The sequence below is a fragment of the Kogia breviceps genome, chromosome 9, assembly GCF_026419965.1.
Source record: "Kogia breviceps isolate mKogBre1 chromosome 9, mKogBre1 haplotype 1, whole genome shotgun sequence".
Lineage (NCBI taxonomy): Eukaryota > Metazoa > Chordata > Mammalia > Artiodactyla > Physeteridae > Kogia > Kogia breviceps.
The window spans coordinates 33,193,460-33,211,664 of record NC_081318.1 but is presented as its reverse complement, the minus strand read 5'-3'; the positions used below and the strand labels follow the sequence as shown (position 1 = coordinate 33,211,664).

Genomic DNA, 18,205 nt, shown 5'->3' with positions numbered 1-18,205 from the left:
CCTTCTTGCTGATTTTTCTACCCTTCCCTTATGGTTTATTAATTCCCCTTTTAAGTTTTGTCTTCCCATCCACCTTCTTTATTATTATGCTTAGTATCCCACCTATGCTATAAGCTGTGAGATTCTGGTAATTGACAATAAATTAAGATAAACATTTCCATCAAGATTTACAATTAGATCAAATCACTTTGGAGAGGTGAGAAGCATGAGGGAGATTGGGTTAGGAAGTTACGTTTCTGCTTCTTAGATTTGGAGAGTTCAGTTTAATCAAGTGCCAAAAGGATACTTTAAAATTGCTTAAAATCCCAAATATTTCTAAGTCAAGGATGGCCTAAGTTTGGGATCCAGCCAACTGTAAATTGGCTACAATTTCTAGATTAGAAAGAGGTTTTTTTCTAGACCACATCAGAAAATTCCCATTTTGGAGCCACTGACTTGATACCCTTTTGATTTATGTATATAATTCTAATATATGTGTGTCTCTAATAGCAAAGGTCCATTTTCTTATTTTTTTTGTTCAGTGTTTCAGATAGTATTCTCGAATGTTATACCCCAGCCCAAAGCACTCCAACTGAGTTTCCTATTAAATTGAAAATTGACTTAGCCAACCGAGAAATGAACAGCTTCATTTACCGGGAAGACCCCATTATCTATGAAATACATCCCACCAAATCTTTTGTTAGGTAAGTAAAAGCTTCTGATGGGTATAAGAAAATAATGAACATGAGGATGACTGGCTGTCGAATAGTCAAAAGGAAGACAGTTTTATCTCTGGATTTGATACTGTTGCATTTTTTTTTGAAGGCTACCTTTCCAATTCAGGATTGCAAACTACATTCAGGCTCTGAGTACAATTTGACTTTATCAGTGCTAGTTCATGCCATTTTATCCTATTCTAAATAGCTTTCATTAAAACAGTTTAACTGGACATCATAATATTGATATTTATGCACTTATATTATGTACATCTTAATTCTGTACTAACCTTAGTGCCTAAAAGTGGAATCACCTTTTTCTCTTCATTCTTCAGTGTATTTTTGCCCTGCCTACTTTACATACAGCTTTTCCCTATACCAGACTCCCTCTGAATCGATATCTCATTGGACCCAATTCAATCTGCCTTGTTTCTGTTAATTCTATCAGTCTAGCAACAACAGTTAAGTTCGTTTTTCCTTTGTATTTTTTTCAGACAGGAAAAAATATTTCTTTTGCATATTTTATGAATAAAAAGACAAATGCATTTCTTCAGCTTATGAAATATGAATTTTAAAACTTTCCAGTTAAATAAGTTATTGCCAAAGAAAAACTACCACTGAACTTTCATTTGACTTTGGCTGTGGCTATAACTTGCAGTCACTACATGTGATTTAATTTAATTTCTCTCTTAAAATACTTGATAGAGAAAGATCCCCTCAATATTGCTATTTTTCTATTTTATTTTGCCAGTGGTGGGAGCACAGTAACAGGTGTTGGAAAAAACCTGAATTCAGTTAGTATCCTGAGGATGGTAATAAATGTGCACGAAGCAGGAAGGAACTTTACAGTGGTAAGTCCTCTGAGTGATAGTTGTGCTTAGAGCTCAGCATCTCTGCTTCTACCACCAGCTTTCAGGGTAGCAGAGACATTTCAGTTTTGCCTTTAATGTTTGCTAGTTATCTTCCTTGCCGCATAGGTCAAATAGTATTTTCTATTCAACAACTAAAATTATCTAGTCTCAGGCTAACATTAAAACACACACACACTTAATATTTAGACACAAATAATGATTATCAACTTGAGGCAGTGTTTTTTAAAGACAGTCAGTACAAGGGCAAACCACATCATTCCCTGTCTTAGTTCAGGCTGCTATAACAAAAATACCATAGACTGGGTGGCTTACACAACAAACATTTATTTCTCACAGTTCTGAAGGCTGGTAAGTCCAAGACCAGGGTGCCAGCAGATCTTGCTGTCTGGGGAGGGCCTGCTTCCTGGTTTGCAGATGATTATCTTCTCATTGTATCCCCACATGGCGGTGAAAGAAAGAGGCAGCAAGATCTCTTGTGTCTCTTCTTATGAGGGCACTAACTCCATCATGAGAACTTCACTCTCATGACCTACTTACCTCCCAAAGGCCCCATCTCCAAATACCATCACACTGGGGATTAGGCTCCCAACATATGAATTTGGGGAGGATGCAATCATTCAGGCCATTGCATTTCCCTATCCCCCCTTTTTTAATACCCCATAGAACATCAACCCTTTTGCTCTAATAAAACCCTTGGGTAAAGCCTCTAATCTTGCCACAGCATCCTTGTCTTCCTAAGTGGTACAGTGTTTTCTTACACATCCCTGCTTCTTACCAGTCCTCTTGTGCCTTGGTTAGCATGTTATCAAATAATGAGAAAGAGCATTAGAATATTTATGTCCTAGATTGTGTATGTTGTTTGGTATTTCGCCACCTTTTTTCTTTTATTAGCAAGGTCAATCAGAATTTAACTGAATTCCTCCTTAAAAGTGATTGACCTATTTCGTGCTCTAACAATTTTGGGACATCACATTAAAGTGGTAGTTTTACTTCAGACCTTAGGAAGTTCGGAGTTATTTACAAAGATTTCATATTTTTGTTGTTTTTCTGTGATATAAAATATCCATAATCTAGTTGGACTTGTACACGCAACTTAGAATGAAAGTTCTAAGTGCCCCCTCTCAAGCAGGGGCTTGATTGGGGAGGCAGTAGATTGAATTACAGCACTTCCTTTTAGATTCCCATCCAATATTTTGTGAAGGCTAAGACCACAGTGTGCTTTAATTACAAAAACCAATTTGGGGCTAAAAATGTCAAGCCAAATCACCAAACAATAAGGTCATCTCAAATGAGATTTTTCTTGACCTTCTCAATCAGCCACATTGCATCACCTCTAAAGAGTATTATTAGATTTTTATAATATTCCTGAAAGATTATACTCCAGGGAGTCACCGTATGAAGTAGAGAGCTTTGAAACCAATCCCCGCACATGGCCACAAACAAAGTTAGAATACCGCCGCTATTAATTTAAAGGACATCGGTTCTCCACAGCCAGGCATAGCGATTTTTCATTAACCTATAAAAATAACAGTAACCCTCTTTGGTGTTGGCATGTGACTTTTAAAAGTGGAAATCTAAGAAATTATTAGTTTATCTAATTCACACCGAGCCTGCGTTATTGAAATAATGGCTAAGTTTTCTTCCTTCTTCCTCACCAGCATTATGATGATATGTGGCATCATTCATTCATTTATAATCAAATAATTATTAAAACCTCCTAGATGTGCCAAGGAAGATTCAAACAATGGTAGAAGATTTAAATCTTATCTGTTTACATATCTGGAAATGTAAACTTCTCTTATTTTAGCCACAAACATATTAGTACAATAGAACAATGCATTCAAATTGGACAGGAATGAAAAATTCAGTGGGTCTATTTGACTGTTGTTTGTGAAAAACCTCTTAAAGAGACGTGTGTTCCTTCCATGTTCCCTGCTTCTTATAGAATTTGAAGCTGACCATGATGAATTTAACCCATTCATTATTTAACAGAGAAAAACTCTTGGTCAGGTTTGACTTAGATATACCAATCCAGCCACAATAATTTTTAAGCCTAACGAACTCAATTATTTTAAAATAAAAATACTAATCACCTTCTTAACAAAATGCATATTAATTTGTTAATATGCATTATGTCTGTCCCAGAAGCCAGCAGTTTATTGTATCATTTTCAGATTTCTTGTTACATAGAGAATTACTGTAATAGCAGTAAAATTGTTCATTTCCTTTTTTTCAAGATGATAGAATAAATAGCTTTTAGCATTATAATATGGATTTGATACAAACCTAAGTAATATTTTATTCATATTATATCTATGTATCAGTTTTCTTTATCTGCTTATAGCACACATTTTTTAATGTAGGATAATTTTAATTATTTTTAAAAGAAAATATCAAATATCCAATTTTGTTTGTGCTTTTTATGTATATCCTGAGTCCTTTTTGTATTGTGGGCATAAGTAATTGTTTTATCTCCAACTCTACTTGTCAAAGAAAAGGAAATATGAGGGATGTTGTTGCTTGTTTGTCTTTTCCTTGGGGGAAAAAATGCAACCATTTAACCTTAAACTTGCCACTTTGTGTTGGTGGTTTAGTCTAAGCACAATCAAGAGGAAACCACATTTTCCAAACTTCTATAAATCAGAATTACAAAGGGGAAGATTTGAAATGAGAGATGAAAGGGCATGAAATAATAATAACAGAGCCTTTGTAAAATAGCATAGGAAAAGATTTATCAGTAGAGAATACAAAGTGAGCAAGAAGCCATCCATTGTGGGAGTTATGTGAATTTTAGGGTCAGTGGCCTAGGATTTATGTTCCCTGCTTTGCCACTCAGAGTTCTGTGACCTGGTCTGATGACATCAGCTCGAAAAGCTCAGTTTTTTCATCTGTAATCATGTGTGTAATCGTAGCACCTACCTCATAGGATTATTGTGAGAATTAAATGAGACCAGCCTTGTACTAAAGTGTTTTGCCCAGGACCTGGCACTCAGTAATTGATAGCTTAAAACACACTAGTAAGATGACCTGTATACACTACCAAATGTAAAATAGATAGCTCATGGGAAGCTGCTGCATTTCACAGAGAGATCAGCTCAGAGATCAGCTCGATGCTTTGTGATCACCTAGAGGGGTGGGATGGGGAGGGTGGGAGGGGAGACACAAGAGGGAGGGGATATGGGGATATATGTATACATATAGCTGATTCACTTTGTTATAAAGCAGACACTAACCATTGCAGAGCAATTATACTCCAATAAAGATGTTAAAAAAAAATAAAAAGACTGTGTTGTTTAGAGAATCACATCTGTCATGTTTCCAGAAATGTGTTCTTCAACATTAGGAAGTTAAATGGAGATTTTTTTCAAAATTGTACATTTTCAGTTGATTGTCTGAAACAGTGAAATGTGAAAGTTGCTATTGATGTTGTCAAGCTATGTTCTGTTTACAGTGGATAATTGTGTCTTACTATAGGCATGTCAGCATCGCTCTAATTCGGAGATAATCTGCTGTACAACTCCTTCACTACAACAGCTGAACCTACAACTCCCCCTGAAAACCAAAGCCTTTTTCATGTTAGATGGGATCCATTCCAAATACTTTGATCTTATTTATGTACATAATCCTGTGTTTAAGCCTTTTGAAAAGCCAGTGATGATCTCAATAGGCAATGAAAATGTACTGGAAATTAAGGTAAGAAATGCTTAAAATCATCTCTTAAATTATCAGCTTGCACCTAATTGACTTCATAGCTATGTGAATAAAATTGTTGTACTTGGTCATTACCTTCTACTACATCGGCAAATATCTAAGCTCTGAGAAACAAATCTTTTTGACATAAGACTAAAAGGTATGTATAATCATGAACTGCTTTTTAATGAAGCATTTAAAAACTCTTTCTTGTGTATATATTAAAAAGTAGTAAATGTGAGGCACAAATCCATTAAAGTTGCCCATGATGTATTATTCTGCCAATGTTATATATTTCCCTGGACACCTAAATGTGCTCATTATAAGATAAAAGGTAAGAGTCATGAAAGTAAACGCATCAATTGTAGTTCTGTACTTCCTTCTAATTTGGAATTTTGTATCTGGGTGTGGTTATCTCTAAGCAGATTTATAAATGGAGCTGGATTTCCTCTACCTCAGAAATATATTAGCCTCTAAATATAATTTGATTGGACAATAACAAATCATCTTTTCTAACCCACCCTGTTGCAAACAAAGAATACTAAAACCCAGAAAGGTTAAGTGGTTTGACAAGTGATCAAATCGTGACAGAACAAAGACTAGAATACAACTCTTTTATGTTGCTTCAGTCACTTTTACTTCAAATAGTAATAAAAGAGGCAAAATGATCAAAACTTTAATTATCTGTAGCCCCAGTCTCTAGAAACAACAAAATATTTATGCTTCAACATGATGTTTTAGGCATGCAGAATTTTCCCCCTGAAGGATAGCCTGAATGCAAATATGAACAAACACAAAATAATACGATAGTCCTTGTTTAGATGTAATATAAATTCCCAAAGACCATCTCCATCTAAGTAAGAATATGTTTCTACTAAAATTTTTCTGCTTTTTCAACAAGATTTTATCTACAGCCAAACCCATGCACACGTTAGTACTCATACAAGTTTACTAACCTCGCAATTGTGTTTTGTACAATAATTAAGCAAGCCCAGCATGAAATTAAATGGAAGCCTGCTTCAACGAACAGCATGTTTACCATAGCAGAGTTCTTTCATCTGCTTCTTTAATTAGTTTTAGAAAGGGAGAAAGAGCTTTTATCACTTCTTTTTTTTTTCAATAAAATCAATCTAGTGTGACCTTTTGCTTTCAACAATTACTGTGTTTGCCATTTGAAAGAATCCATTTGGTTTTTCTTGATGAAAACAAAGGTTTATTTGCAAATATTTTTACATCCAGATAAACTCTGTTTTTCTGTTCCTGTATCTATGATGGAAGGATTAGAGAAGAATTGTGCTTTATCTACCCTTTCAAGCAGTCTTATATGGAGGAGAAAACTCCTTTTGTTGTAAATTACATACCCATTATTCAATGTCCTACAAAATAGTTGGACCAAGAAAAGTATGATTTGACATCATCCTCAGCCTTTCAATGCTGTTCCCAACCTGGCCCAAGAGGCCTCTGGAAACAGACACAAGAGACTTTCTCTTCTTGCCTATATACAGAATGACTCTTTTCTCTAACGAGGGTCTAGCACCTGTCATGTCACAGAGTGGCAATCCGGGGAAAAAAGGAATAGTTGGGGGGGACTATTTTGGTGTCATGGTTCAGTCTTCTCCCATATTCCATTTTACGTATGTGTAAGAGGAAATCTAGTATAAGAGAATCTTTGTGTGACAGCAATTTAACCCTTTATCAATTTCTAAAGTTGAACACATTAAAACCTCTGACTCTCTGAGGGCAGAAACAAACATAAAGCAAGAGAAAAGAAAAGAAAAAGCCTCTTCTGGACAAGCAGTGAACTGTTTTTTATCAAAAGAAAGGGTGCCATTTTATTTCATGTTGTGCTTGTTCAATTACCATTCAAAACATGAATGTGAAGTATGTTTGTGTTCCATCAGTGAAAGCACTATGGAGAGAATTGTGTTTAGAGTGAGATTTGCTTCTTGTTGCCAGGAAGAGTTCGTGCTCCTCAAGCAGCCATGCATACAAGAATTCCTTGGCTAAAAAGAGACTGTGATAGTTTCCAGCCCTAGTTGTGAAAATTGGCTTAGTCAATAGTTGGTGTAATGATTATACCGTGGCCAAGAGGGTCAGCCAAGTTTGGATCAAGAGAACATAATAGAGATCAGGGATCACTCATTCCTCAGGACTAATCAGAAACACCATTAATGTGGGAGGTAGTTTATATCCAAGGCTTAGACACCAGCTGTGGACAGTGGTCATCAGAAGTAGACATCTCGGGACTTCCCTGGTGGCGCAGTGGTTAAGAATCCGCCTGCCAATGCAGAGGACACAGGTTTGAGCCCTGGTCCGGGAAGATCCCACATTCCACGGAGCAATTAAGCCTGTGCACCACAATTACTGAGGCTGCACTCTAGAGCCCGTGAGCCACAACTTCTGAAGCTCCTGCTCCTAGAGCCCATGCTCCACAACAAGAGAAGCCACCGCAATGAGAAGCCCACGCACCACAACGAAGAGTAGCCCCCTCTCACCACAACTAGAGAAAAGCCTGTGCACAGCAACGAAGACCCAATGCCACCAAAAATAAAAAATAAACAAATTTATGGAAAAAAAAAGTAGACATCTCTTTAGGAGTACACATTAAGGTATGGTGTTCATGTCAACAACAGCTCACATTTGTGTGGAATTTTAGTTAACACAGTACTTTGACATATGTTGTTTCATTTGAGACTCATGTGGACTTGTGAGGTTGGGAGGTCAGTGATGATCATCCCCATTTATAGATAAGTAAACAGAGGTTAGAAAGATTAGGTAATTTGTTTTGGGTCATCTAGGGAGCAAACAGCATAACTAGGGCTCACACTCAAATTTCTTGATTCCAAATTTGGTCTTCTTTCCACTACATTACAAAGGCTTTCATATTAACTTTCATTTCATGTATACCAAAATACCTTTCATAATAGAGAAATTTTCTATCATATGGTACATGGATAGCTATACAATCCTTTAAGTGAAATAGCTCTAAACTCTTTAAAAATATCTAAAAGTCAATTCTGTTGAAAGAAACCGTGAATTTTTTCCTAATTATCTTATATGACTTTTTGTTCATGATCATATTTTATGGAAACCAGAGAAGCACAGTATTTAATGCTGGAACTAGTACTGTCTGACACTGCCCTGGGGCTTCATCTTATTCTGGAGCATATAGATAGATATACATGGTAATAGAGAAGTCCAGTTTGGAGAAGTTGGCTAAAACAGGAAAAGCAGCAGGAAGATCATCTAAGTCAGGGAACAGGGACTCAGGCTACGATACTAGGAGCATAAGATCAAAGGTTGAGAGCTCAGTTAGAGGCCTGTGTCAGTGTCTGGGCATCAGAAGGATCTAGAAGGGAGAGTAGTTCTGAGCTAACTCAGTCTACCTGCTGCCCAGAGCCAGCTAGAATTTTGTCTTCCTCCCACTTCTGACTAATATACCTGCAATTGTAGGCCCAAACCCATTCACAGCCACCGTGAGGCCAGTTCTGTCTCCAGACAGGGTAGAAATGAAGGGCTCTTTTCTTAGAGATCATTTGGCCCAGTGTCAAGACCTATTCTTATTGATGGTGTTCATAAACTAGTACAGTTGACCCTTGAACAACACAGGTTTGAACTGCATGGAACTGTCCACTATACGAAGATTTTTTTCAATAAATACATACTGTAGTCCTACGTGATCCATGGTTGGTTGAATCTGTGGTTACAGAACCTCAGATACAGAGGGCTGACTGTGAAGTTATACGTGGATTTTCAACTGCATGGGGGTCAGTGCCCCTAACCCCCATGTTATTCAGGGATCAGCTGTATCTCCCTGTGCTACACACTTTAATATGCATTCTGTGGGGGAAAAAAACCCATATTCCAGGGCACATAGACAGCCCCTGTGGTACCCCAGTGCCCCAAGTAGCCAGTGAAGAAACCAATTTAATTTTCGTTCATCCAGCTTTTCTCAAAAGACCTGGGAACTTTTTTCCCCAAATGCCTGTTAATGTCCTGTGGACTTAGTTTTGAAGCTTTCTGTGATGGTTCTTTGGCCTAGTACCCAAGCTAAGGGGGCTCATGTCCTCTGGATAAACTGTAAATGTCCCTCCACCACCACCCCACCTCACTGACTTTCTATTACCAGCCTCCCTGGACCGTGGCCTGGCTGAGTCCTGCTACCATCCCCTCCGTGGCCTTAACTGACTTTCCCAGACTCAACATTGTGGCCCCTGGAGGCATGAAAACTTGCAAGACCCCGCCTGTTATAATGCTATTTTTCAAATTATACCTACTTCCACTCCTATCTGCTCTGCTCTGTAACTAGCTCAGACATGAGTTCCCAGGCCTGAGTCCTAGATACAAACATGTCGTACATACCTGGCCAGAGTTCGGAGGAAAGGGACAAGGGACATCCTGATATGACAGAGGAGTAACAGTTTTTCACTTTAGAAATATATTCATTTAAACATTACAGTGAGAAGAAGAAACTCTTACTCATCTTTATATTCCAGAGTTTTGTCTAACACACAGTAGTAGATGGTAAGTAGCTTTGTATTAAATGAAATTGATTTGCTTCATGACCAAGTCCCTTCTTGAACCTTAGTTCTCAATGTGTAAAGCAGGAATGACCATAATACCTACCTCAGGGAAGTGTCTTTGCAGGATAAAATGAGATAATTATAACTCTAAATTGTTCTTGGGTGTAGGGGATTAAAGACCAGAAAGCTCCTTTTATTTTGCTTTATTTAAAAACCTATGTATTACTGTTTTAATGACTGAAGAACTAATCCAATTTTGTAAATATGTTCTACTATTTAATAATAGCTAATATTAAATAATAAAAAGGGATAGAATTTCTAAACATAAACATTTTTTTCCATAGCTCGATAAAGCTACATTTATTTTAAATGACAAAAACCAGCCTATACCTTTTTTTTTTTCCTGATTCGTTCCCCTCTGTTATATAGTAGTGGGCTTCCAGTATCAGTTTTTTGATATCTTGGATTGTAAACTTTTAAAATAATCACTATACAGGGCTTCCCTGGTGGCGCAGTGGTTAAGAATCCACCTGCCAAGGCAGGGGACACGGGTTCGAGCCCTGGACCGGGAAGATCCCACATGACACAGAGCAACTAAGACCATGCGCCACAACTACCGAAGCCCATGTGCCTAGAGCCCGTGCTCCACAACTAGAGGAGCCACCGCAATGAGAAGCACGGGCACCGCAACGAAGAGTAGCCCCCACTCGCTGCAACTAGAGAAAGCCCGCACACAGCAACGAAGACCCGACGCAGCCAAAAATAAATAAATAAAATAAATAAATTTTTTAAAAATAAAATAATCACTATACATATAAAGCTGATATTAATTTCTTATGTAAGTCACTAATTATTATGCATTTCTTAATAGGCACAAATGAAAAGGGGTTTCGTTGTTCAGCTTTGTGACCTGTTTTTGTTTCAGAGAAGCTTTTATGCAACATCCTAGGCAACCCCGAGCCTAAAAGAAGGAGTATTGGAAATGTAAATGCAGTATGTTCATCCCTTCCCCCAGCCTTCATCATTATCTAAGAGAGCAAGACACATTTTAGTCATTCCCTCATAAATCAAGCCCTCCAGCTCTTTAATCTCCTTCCTTTGTCATTCCCTGAATTTCCTCCAGTATGTGAGCCAGTGCCTTAGCCTCCTCAGTCCTAACCAACAAGTTGTCATTTGAAGCTCCAAGGTGACTTTTTAGATTTATATGCTTCTACGTTGACTTGCCCTGTGGGGCTGACCTGTTTCAATGGAGTACACACACTGCCTCTAGAAATGTGGTAAGGATAGAGTTTGTCTATATCCATTTTTTTAAACTCAAAATTCATGTTAGAAAGAAATATTTTCTTCCAACTTCTTTTCCGAGAATAATATTTGACCTAGCAATCTATCGAGATCCATATGAGACAATGTATGTAAAACTAGTTTGCCAAGTATTAAAGGTCATGTTAAACAAAGTGGGAAACAAAGTAGCAGTACTGTAGTTGTTACTGGCTGCTCTTTGTCCCTAAGAAAAATGCTAATATGTTTTGATAGCTCTCTCTCCTCAAAATAATGACTTTTTAATAAATAACCATACTCGGACTTCCCTGGTGGTGCAGTGGCTAAGAATCCGCCTGCCAATGCAGGGGACACAGGTTCAAGCCCTGGTCCGGGAAGATCTCACATGCCGTGGAGCAACTAAGCCCGTGCGCCACAAGTACGGAGCCTGCAATCTAGAACCCGCGAGCCACAACTACTGAAGACCGTTTGCCTAAAGCCCGTGCTCTGCAACAAGAGAAGCCACCGCAGTGAGAAGCCCGCGCACCACAACAAAGGGTAGCCCCACTCCCCGCAACTAGAGAAAGCCCACGTGCAGCAGCGAAGACCCAACACAGCCAAAAAATAAATAATAAAAATAAAATAAATAAATTTTTAAAATAATAAATAAATAAATAGCCATACTCATTAAGTCTTCATATGAGAAATTGTACCACTTCTTTCCCAAGGCTAATTATTGGTTTCTTCAACAAAACAGTGATATTTTAAATGCCTAATGGTGACTTCAATTAACTAAATATGTCAAATTGAACAATGTTTTTAAAGCCCTCATGTAACTATATAATTGTTCAAAATAATGTAATCATGCTCTCAAATCATAATGAGGGTTACACGGCATCTTATAGGAATTTCTTTAAAAATGGATTCATTTTTGTATAGGATTCAACTATGCAAGAAGGATGAAAAGAAACTGCTCAACTCAAATACAAAAGAAATACATTGACATAGATCCATTACATCAAAATCTTTGGAGATGAGACCCAGGCATCAGTATTTTATATAAAGTCCTCAGTGTGATTCTAAAACTAAAGCCAAAGCTGAGTATCCCTGCATTAGGCAGCTCGACAACCAAATCTCCAAATTGTTTCCCTTTTGCCAACCATCAATACCCCCTGAAAACATTACTAAGGTGATTATGAATAAGACACCATTGGACATAAGGGTGTGAACCAAGAATCTCTGTCCTTTTCTCTAAAATACAATTTGATGGAAAAGCTAGATGCTATGATTCCTGACTAATTAGTACCCTGAAATGGTCATGCTGTCTTTCAACCATCCAAATCCCAATCAAAATGAGTGTCAGAAAATCATGTGCCTTGGTAAACAACATGGCCTGTGTTTGCAGTATATTTATATTCCTTCACAACTGTTTGCATTCCTGCAAAACTGTGAAGTACTAACAAGCTCCTTTTTCTTTTTTTCTTCCAGGGAAACGATATTGACCCTGAAGCAGTTAAAGGTGAAGTGTTAAAAGTTGGAAATAAGAGCTGTGAGAATATACACTCACATTCTGAAGCCGTTTTTTGTACGGTCCCCAATGACCTGCTGAAATTGAACAGCGAGCTAAATATAGAGGTGGGATTCCTGCTTTCCTCTCATGATGTAAATAAAGATGCCATCATAATTATGTCACTTGCAGGCTTGAAATAAATCATTAAAGCTCATTTGTCTGTGGGCTTTAGCTCATCATCTCAGCCTTGGTTCTTAGTTGTTATTTTAGAAATAGTGAGATTTTTGTTGCACTATCTCCTTCCCAAGCATCAACGGGTAGATCTCAAAAGTCCTTGCTGGCCACGCTCCTCTCCATCATGCCACGTTCTTGCCGAAATTTTCTGTAATTCTCAGGAGGGATAAGGACACATTCAATAGGGCCCTTTCCCCACCTCTCACCACTCCAGGAGGCCAGAGCCAACACACTACTGCCCGCTACAGTGATCTCAAACGCAGAGACCCATAAGTAAAAGAATATGTATGCACTGGATGAAGTAAAATAAGAATTAAACTATTTTACAGTAACTTCTTTCATGTAAACAGCTAAATCAGATAACTGGGAACCAGAGTGAGTGATTTTATTTTTTTCATTCTTTTTTTTTTAACAGCTTTATTGAGATTAATTCACATACTATACAGTTTATACATTTAAAGTATACAGTTCAATGGTTTTAGGTATATTACATTATTAGTTTTTTAAATTATGGTAAAATACATATAAAATTTGCCATTTTAATCATTTTTTAGTGTACAGTTCAGTGGCATTAATTACATTCACAGTGTTGTGCAACCATCACCACTATCGAATTCCAAAACTTTTTCATCACCCTAAACAGAATCTCTGGAACCATTCAATGGTACTGTCACAATTCCTCCTCTTCCCCAGCCCCTGGTAACCTCTAACCTACTTTCTATCTTTATGAATTTGCCTACTCTAGACATTTCGTATAAGTGAAATCATATATTTGTCCTTTTGTGTCTGGCTTATTTTACTTAGCAAGTTTTCAAGGTTGATCCATGTTGTAGCACGTGTCAGAACTTCATTCCTTTTTAAGACTGACCACTGTATAGATACACCACATAAGGCTGAATAATATTCCACTGTATAGATATACCACTTTTTTTTATCCAAGAATGTGTGATTTTTAAAGGGTTCCTGAAGTTTTCCAAAAAGTTATGAAATGGGAATGTATGAAAAAATTTAAAAATCAAAGAAGGCTGAATCATGAGATCAGAGTTTGGAATTAAAAGGACCAGAAATCCTAAAAATCATACCATCTTAGAGCTGGAAGGAACGTCAAAAGACTTCTTCTGTGTATCAAAACTGAAATAAAAATATTCTGAGACTTTATTATCCCATCATAATAATAATATGATTACTACTTATAGGGAGTCTCCTGTGCCCTCTACCCTACCCTCCAGGACAGAATTAATGTCCTGTTGTCTCTTTTTCTTACTATATGTTCATACTTCTACAGTACATATCATAGTGTACTATAATCATTTATTTTTGTATTTGTCTCACTTTCATACTTCAGTTTCTTAAGGTCAGAGACTGATTTTTATCTTTTTACCCCCCTAATACCTAGTTATAAGTACAAACATCTGTGCATAATGTAAATACTTAAGTGATTAGTAGCCCCTAATTATTTGAACACTGAACCAGAATTGAGGAATGTCTTAATACTCTGAAGACAATTATGCTACTTCTAGAACAGTAATTACCAGGTAGTATTTTGAGCCCAGGGAGACAGTGATTCAACTGTGTGGTGTATTTTGTATCTATCATGGCTAAACTCTGACTTTTATTTGTCATTTTTAGTGGAAGCAAGCAATTTCTTCAACCATCCTTGGAAAAGTGATAGTTCAACCAGATCAGAATTTCACAGGACTGATTGTTGGTGTTGTCTCAATATCAATAATACTCTTATTATTACTTGGGCTTTTCCTGTGGCTGAAAAAGAGAAAGCAAATTAAAGGTGCATTTTTTGCTTATTGTTTTTTTTAAAGGAGTTGCCTTAAGAATACAGTCGTTACAGTTTAAAATTGTCATAGATTCATGTGTGCGGTCTTATGCAATCCATAAAACCCATGAGTTCTGGTCACTGGGTCAAAGTCTACTGAGACCCATGATAGCCAAGTCTTTAACGAGCTCTTTCTCTCTTTCTGTTTTAAGATCTGGGCAGCGAATTAGTTCGCTATGATGCAAGAGTACACACTCCTCATTTGGATAGGCTTGTAAGTGCCCGAAGTGTAAGCCCAACTACAGAAATGGTTTCAAATGAATCTGTAGACTACCGAGCTACTTTTCCAGAAGGTATACTTCAGTTTATTGTTCTGAGAAATACCTATACATATATCTCAGTGGGTTGTGACATTGTTGTTTATTTTTTATTTTGCCTTTATATTTTTATAAAAATATAAAAGAAGTATTCACCTCTTCTTTGGCCAAAGAAGTATTTAATTTGACACAGAATTACACGGCTCTTATTTTTAAATGAACTCATTTACATATTATATGAGATTTTTAGAGTCTTTAAGCTCTGTTCTCACAAAAAGGTTCTTTTTAAAATCATTTGAGCAAAGATAAGGTGTTTATCATCTGAGTGCAATGCTAAGAAATTGTGAAGCTCTCTTTAACAACCCAGGAAGAGTTAAGATAGGAAACTTATATTTATTGAAATAGAATTTGGTACAGCTACATTTTTTTACCTGTTGATCCTCAGACATTTTAATTATTCTTTTAGCCCTCCTTTGAAGGATTCTCAATGAACTGTTAGTACTCACCCTTTTACCCACAGCATCCCAAGATGAATATATTTTGAGTCTTATCCAATAAAAACCTTCAATTATGCTATTTAAAAGGGAGGGTTAACATCATCTGTTTTGCAAAACATTAGACCTAATAATTGTCAGATTAGCCAGAGCATTTCACATTGTTTTATTTAAAATCTCCTGGTAAAAGCAAAATGTCTGTATTGTATCTGCTCCATTATCTTTAGAAGTTACAGGACGTGAGTCAAGTACAAGCATTTCCCTGGTTGAATATTTACCACTGGATAAATAAAATGAGTCACAGACAGTTGAGGATACTGCAAAACTTAGAAGTTGCTCATCAAAACAACTACAAGAGCAATGAGGCACTTAACATTTTAACTTTTTCAACACTTACTGCCTCTTACTTTTTCAAGTTTATGTTAGTTCTATAGAGATGTTCTATAGACACTGTTAATATTGTCTTTTCCCACATGACTCCCTTTACCTTTAAGAATCCAAGCCCTTAACAACATAGACAAATCAAATCCAGTTTATAGTTTTGAAATTTATATCTGTTTATTATTTTATATTCACATTTAATGGTTCTAATTTGAGATCTTTAAAATTCACAAGTAATTTTTTTAAAGAAGCATAGTTAATCTTCCTTCAACCTCATTACTCACCAGACCTCTGTCATCATTGCTAAGAAACTTGAGTTTCATCCTCTTTCCTACATTGAACCTACTCCTTGGAAACATGGAAAAATAAAATAGGCAAAAGAAAGTTATCCAGGGGGAAGAATGAGGAAATGCACAGCTAGCACCTAATAAAGAGGCACCTACAGAGCTTCTCTCTCTGTGTGTGGTGGGGACAGCATCCTTATCAGTCTTTCATGCAGACCTAGAATTTTCTGTGTGTCAGACCAGAATCACACACTGATGGTTTAAATTGGTTTGTGTGCATGTTTGAACTTAGCCCAAAGGTCAGTACAGTTTCTATGCCAGAGGATTTTTTCCTGTGTCTCATCAAGGATTTCCCTTAATCTCTGCACCACTGAAAATTTAGAACCCTGATCTCTAGGTGCAAAGGTTTGAGAAGTGAAGGCAAAGGAACTGAGTTTAGAGAGGTTCATCCGCATTTCCATCCCCTAGGAAAGGTTTGGAAACCCTGACTCTGGAATTAAAGGAACAGACACCCAGCTAGGCTCCTTCCTTCCCTCACCCATCCAACATCTCAAGCACTCCCCTGATGTTCTACATCCTTCTTTTAAGGTTGCATCTGTCTCATTTCCAGCTAGGGATTACTATAACTACAGGTGGTCCCAAAGCTTTTCTGGAACCACTGTTGAAATTTACTGCTCTGGCCAAATTGATGTATTAACCAAACTTTCAATGTGGCAGATACTAAACATGTTTAAGTGGGCTTAGGAATAGTAAGGGTACAATCAACTTTCTTTTTAATGACCCTCACTTAAGTTCTGATTTTCCTGCTCCTTTGCAAACAAACAGCATTTTCTTTTGGTGCTAATGGGGACCCCCTCATAAACATCTCCCCTCTCCCTGTGTTATTTACTAATACATTTCAATACCCAGCCTAGTTTGTCTTCAAGTCAGTTGCTGCCAGTATAATGCCCTCTCCTTGACATGTATGCATTCCCATTGGAAAGGACGAAGCAACTGGTGGCTTTTTTGCCTTATCTGGCATTAAGAAATGTATTCTCAGCCCCATAATTCCCTACCCCTGAAATGGAAAAGTTTAACCTAGAAAAAGGGAACCTTGCTTGAGGCTCTTACAGTTTTGGTTATAAAGATCAACTTACAAGGAATGCTGATCTGATACCTTTCCAAATGTCCTCAACTAAGCAATGAGAATGGCACACTAACCCAATTCTAATCTGCTTTCTCTAAAGAGTGATAACACTAGATCTGCTGCCATCACCACAGTATGGAGAACTTACCACAAATGTGAAAAGCTTTCAGTTCTGAAATTTTAGCCATTGCATATTTCTAGTCATTTGTGTGTATGTGTGTATATTTATATAGAGATATAGATATATAATATTTCACTTTACATACTTTTCATTGACCAGGAATCCACATAGGTTTTGAGCAATACTAATTCATTCCATTAATAAACACTAGTCTCTCAAAAGGCCTCTTTTTTCATTTTCTTAGTGTTGAGTTGGATTTTTGTGGGAGCCAGGCAGTTGCTTGACTACTTTTGCTTCTTTGCATTCTTAAGAATATAGTATATTAAAAAACAAATCTCAAGCTTGGCTTTTTGCTATACATAAAAAGAGAAATGTCTAAGGTAATGAAGAGGGAAAACAAGCTTTCAAAGTTACTGCTTAATATACTTACAAGAAAATCAATAATTTTTTTAAACACACACACACATACCTGTATCTTTTCGCATTTTATCATTTTATTAAACCAATTTCTTTGTAAAGGTTTTTTCTAGCCTCATTCAATGATACAACCATCATTTCTTTAAATTGAAATTTAAAATTTGGTTTTGTTATTAATTCAATTTGCTGCCCCTGTTGCAGTCCCCACTAAGTGAGGTTTCACTGTTGTTTCTAATAATTATGCTTTATCTTGCAGACCAGTTTCCTAACTCATCTCAGAATGGGTCATGCAGACAAGTGCAGTATCCTCTGACAGACCTATCCCCCATCCTAACTAGTGGGGACTCTGATATATCCAGTCCATTACTGCAAAATACTGTCCACATTGACCTCAGTGCTCTAAATCCAGAGCTGGTCCAGGCAGTTCAGCACGTAGTGATTGGGCCAAGCAGCCTGATTGTGCATTTCAATGAAGTCATAGGAAGAGGTAAGTATTTCCACTCAGCTTTTTGT

The 18,205-nt window shown here is 37.0% G+C and overlaps 1 protein-coding gene across 1 annotated transcript in view; it reads left to right on the top strand.

Annotated features, from left to right (window-relative positions):
* The window catches only part of MET (MET proto-oncogene, receptor tyrosine kinase), a 127,048-nt gene that overhangs the window by 87,211 nt on the left and 21,632 nt on the right, over positions 1–18,205 (top strand). The window contains exons 9-15 of the mRNA XM_059074378.2: positions 522–683; positions 1,447–1,546; positions 5,042–5,260; positions 12,526–12,672; positions 14,411–14,567; positions 14,765–14,905; positions 17,949–18,179. Coding sequence (XP_058930361.1) covers positions 522–683; positions 1,447–1,546; positions 5,042–5,260; positions 12,526–12,672; positions 14,411–14,567; positions 14,765–14,905; positions 17,949–18,179 — 1,157 coding nt within the window. The remainder of the gene's footprint in view (positions 1–521; positions 684–1,446; positions 1,547–5,041; positions 5,261–12,525; positions 12,673–14,410; positions 14,568–14,764; positions 14,906–17,948; positions 18,180–18,205) is intronic.